Here is a 4827-nt window from a genome sequence, read left to right on the forward strand (position 1 = left end):
CAGAAGCCTCAGGACAGGCGATACACAATCAAGAACCTCTAGGACTTATTACTCTAGGTATGAGAGAACGAGGACTAAAAGGTCTTACACGGAGGAAAGCAATTGACCATCTCATACGTATCAAACCACTTCTCAGCACACCGAGTTGCCTAGGTCAGCGGACCTGTGAACCGTGCTAGAAGAAAGGGCTCGAAAGACAGAAGACGCCCAAGCACGCGACCTCCAAAAGGTCTCTGCTCTATAGTAGCTGGCTCATTGGATACATGGAAGTGTCGAGGTTGGAATGCCAATGCCACGCCTTACTTACGAACCAACAGACAAAGCATTAGTAAGGTTGTAAAGCTCACCGTTTGTTTTAGCGATAGAGAACGCATCATTACCCTTGGGGCTTCCACCAGCCTAAGTTCACAACTTATGAGAGAAAGTCAGACCCCTACATGCACTTTCGCTACTTTCGTTAAGTTATGGCCATACATCGACGGAACGAGACTCTAATGTGTATCTTGTTTCCATCAAGCTTAGGCGACCTAGGCTTGACTTGGTTTGAGAGGTTGCCAGAAGGTAGCATCGCTTCATGGGCGCAACTGGCGAAGGCATTTGTTACCAAGTTCAAGACAAACACCAAAACACCGGTCAAGATAGACCAGCTTCTCACCATTGACATGGGCAAGAAAGAAACGTTGAAGGCTTACAACAATAGGTATTGGGAGACCTTCAACCAGATAGGCGATTGTCCCACTAACTTAGCTATCGCACAGTATAAACGGGGTTTGCCAACGGCTTATAAATTGAGGGATTCAACGACAATGACATCACCCCTCATAATAGAATCCTTGATGGAGAGAGTGCACAAACACATCAAGGTAGATGAAGATGGTGCTCGCACCAAGGCAAAGTCCAACACAACAGCGCTATCTGACAAAAAGCTTGCGGCAAAAGTTAACACGGTTGGCCGGGATGACTGACTGAGCAAAAACGGTCGAGGCAAATGACCAAACGGCGTGGACTCCCAGACAACGAGATTGAGAGTCCGCACCGTCATCACCATGGTGTTCAAGAAGCCTATCTACAGGATTCTTAGCGAGATATGCAATGAACCCTTCGTTCGACGGCCAGCTAAGTTGAGGGAAGCGCAAAAGGGCTAGGGCAATAGATATCGGTGCACCTTCTATGATGAAGTGGGGCACTGTACTGAAAATTGCATGCCATTAGCATCTAGAAGAGTTAGTGGCCGTAGGCCACGTGGACCAATACATTGAAAGGGGAGCTCGACCAGCCCCCTAGGACCACAATGGGCCAGATAGGATGCCATTCGACGGTTCGCCTCAAGGCGTGATCAACGTGATTCGTGGGATAATTGAGCTCGAAAGAGTCTGCGAGCTAAGAGGAATGATTAAGAAGACGGAGCATATGAGGGAAGTACTGAGTGTACAACCAACCGTGAAAAAAATGAAGACGAAAATGAAAAACATTATCACATTTTCTGACGGGGACTTAGCAAGGTTGTAAAGCCCTCACAATGACGTGCTAGTGATTACTCTGCGGGTAAAATTTTTTGACATCAAGCGGATCTTGATAGACCAAGGGAGCTTGTGGGAGATAATATACTATAAGATTTTCAAGCAACTCAAATTAGAGGATAAAGACTTACCACCCACGACATCTCCCTTGGTCGGGTTCAACTCTATGCCAGGTTCAACTCTATGCCAAAATGGCTGATTGGTAAGATAATTTTGCCAGTCAAAGCTGGGATAATGACAAAGTAAGTGGAATTCTGGGTGTTGAAAGTCCCTTCCACTTACAATATTATTTTAGGGAGAGCAAGGTTGCACGCCATGCGAGCAGTAACATCAAACTACCATCAGGTGATATGATTCCCTAACAAAGCTGGAGTGATTGAAGAAATCTTGGGAGACCAAATCATATCCAAGCAATGCTTCGTGACGGTGAACGACAGTTGGGCTGTCAAAGGTTTCGTACAGATGGTAGAAAAGCCAAATAGCAACAAATTATTTGCAGATGTCGGCAAAGCAGCTGAACAGAAAGCAATGGAAGATCTGGTGGAGGTAAAAATAGACGAAAAGTTCCTAGAGAAGTTTTTTTTGCTCAGCTTATCTTTGTCCAGCACAGAGAGAATGGAGATCATGGAAGTCTTGATCTCTAACATCGAAGTGTTTGCTTGGATGCCGTATAACATGCCTGACATTGACCCAAACTTCATATGGCATCAACTTAATGTCAACCCAACCGCCAGACCAATTATATAACGAACTCATCGATCGACACTTCATCACGCCGAGGTAGTTGCTGAAGAAGTGGGGAACCTATTGGAGGTAGGGTCAATCAGGGAGGTTCACTATCCCAAGTGGATCTCCAACATAGTAGTAGTACCAAAGAAGAACGGGAAGTGGCGTGTTTGTGTGGATTACAAGATAGTCAACAAAGAATGCCCAAAAGACAATTTTTCTCTACCACAGATCGACCGATTGGTGGACCTAACTGCAGGTCACAACCGACTTAACTTTCTTGATGCGTATCGTGGATACCATCAGATCGCTATGTATGAACCAGACTAGGAGGTTACATCCTTTACAACACCAAGGGGGTTATATTGTTACAAGGTCATGCCCTTTAGGCCAAGGGGGGTTATATTGCTACAAGGTCATGCCCTTTGGCCTAAAGAATGCAAGGGCAACATTTCAGCGAATAGTCACCACAATATTCGAACCATTGTTAGGTAGAATAATGGAAACTTACATAGACGACATGGTGGTCAAGAGCAAGAACGAGGGAGACCATCTCAAAGACGTGGTTGAGAAGTTCCAAATTTTGAAGACCCACAAGCTGTGATTGAACACATCCAAATGCGCGTTTGGCGTAAGGTCAGGTAAATTTCTTGGCTTTCTAGTAACCAACGAAGGTATAGAAGTCGATCCCTCTCAGATCAAAGTCATTCAAGATCTAGAGAGGCCCAACACAGTCAAGGAACTACAGCACCTCACGGGCCTAGTTGCAACGCTAAATTGATTCATAAGTCAATCATCAGACAAATGTCGATCGTTCTTCCAGGCACTTAAGGCCAAGTTTGAGTGGGATAACGAATGCGACTGAGCTCTGGAGAGCTTAAAAACACACATGACCTATCCACCGTTGTTGGCAACCCCTATGCCAGGAAAGGAACTTTCCTGTACTTAGCGGTTTCTCAGCACACAATTAGTGCAGTATTGGTACACGCCGAGGAAATACAACACTTGCCTATCTTTTATTTAAGCAAGACATTGCTGGGCGCCCAAACAAAGTACTTGCTATTAGAGAAACTGGCCCTAGCTTTGATGATGGTTTCTAGAAAATTGTCATATTATTTCCATGCCCACACCATGATCGTTTTATTGGCCTTCCCCTTAAAAGCCTTGTTTGAAAAGACGGACTTTTCTGAGCAAATTTTGAAGTAGGCCGTGGAGTTAGGACAGTTTGACATTAAGTTTCAGTCGAGAACCGCAATAAAGGCCCAAGCTTTGGCAGACTTTGTGGCTAAGTTTGCCCCAAGAAGTCATTATTTTTGCCCGGTTGACTTGACTAAGGCAATCGAGCAAATAGGAAAAAGTGCCACAGGAATAGTGCAACCCCCGAAGCAAGTTTCTTAACTGCGCAACGAACCATTCAATCTTACAGTATGGAGGAAAGGAGCAGATAGCACTACTACAAGCAAGGTCCACCTAAAAATGAAGTGCTAAGACAGTCAGACAGTGAGGATCAAATCCTAAAGACGGACAAAAACTTAGAAAAAAAACATCGTCAACGTCCCTGATCCTGAATCGTCCTCATATCTTTCTGCTTACTGGAAGCTATTCGTAGGGGAGATATGGAAGCTCATCGTAGATGGAGCGTCCAACAGACACGGGACTGGACTTGAGATAGTCCTCATCTCACCAGATGGCTTGACCATTGAGCATGCTATCAACCTCAGTTTTCCAGCATTTAATGATGAGGCAGAGTATGAAACACTGTTAGTCGGTTTAAAGTAGGCCTACCGAATGAAGGCCACCAAGCTGATGGTGTACAGCGACTCCTAACTAGTAGTCAACCAAATTTTGGGCAATTATGAGGGGAAAGATGATAGAATGGCCAAGTACTAAAAGTTAGTCAGAAAGGAGATCATGAAGTTCAAAGTTGTGAGGATAGAGCAAATCGGCCGAGAAGAAAATAGCAAAACAGATGAACTAGCCGATTTTGCGTCGATGGCGGACACATCTATTCCACACCTATTGTTGTTGACTTTCTGCCAAGATCGAGCATTGAAAAATCTAAAGCGGCGAGTTAGGTCCTTCTTGGACGGACCCCATTATGGTGTTCTTAAAAGATGGCATTTTGTTAGAGGACAAGAAGGAAGCCAACAAGATTAGGGTGAAGTCACAGTGATTTTGGCTCTCCCCATTGCTAGCATTATACAAAAAGTCCTTCACAGGTATGTACTTGAAGTGTGTCTATCCTAGCAAGGTCAAAGCATTCTTGTTCGAAATTCACAAAGGCATTTGTGAAATCCACCAAGAAGGAAGATCTCTGGCCTACCGAGCTATTTTATAGGGGTATTGGTGGCCATACATGCAAGCAGGCACGGAGAAGTATATCAAGAAATGCGAGAAATGTCAGAAGTTCACGTATCAAATCCATTAACCAGCTAAAGAGCTCTTACCTTTGACCAGCCCTTGCTCTTTTGCAATGTGGGGCTTAGATATAGTAGGACCACTCCCAGCCGGGCAACAGAAAGTTTTTTATTGCGGCGACAGATTACTTACTTTAAAAAGTCAGTGGAGGCGAAGACACTCG

At 44.6% G+C, this 4827-nt stretch overlaps 1 protein-coding gene across 1 annotated transcript; it reads left to right on the top strand.

The window, feature by feature from the left end:
• The first annotated feature begins 464 nt into the window (after positions 1–464).
• On the top strand, positions 465–965 carry LOC145793431 (uncharacterized). The gene has a single exon (XM_082876255.1). The coding sequence runs from the start codon at positions 465–467 to the stop codon at positions 963–965; it is 501 nt and encodes a 166-aa protein (XP_082732381.1).
• The last annotated feature ends 3862 nt before the right edge of the window (positions 966–4827 follow it).

This window comes from Camellia sinensis, chromosome 6, assembly GCF_055761805.1.
Source record: "Camellia sinensis isolate YWXY chromosome 6, ASM5576180v1, whole genome shotgun sequence".
Lineage (NCBI taxonomy): Eukaryota > Viridiplantae > Streptophyta > Magnoliopsida > Ericales > Theaceae > Camellia > Camellia sinensis.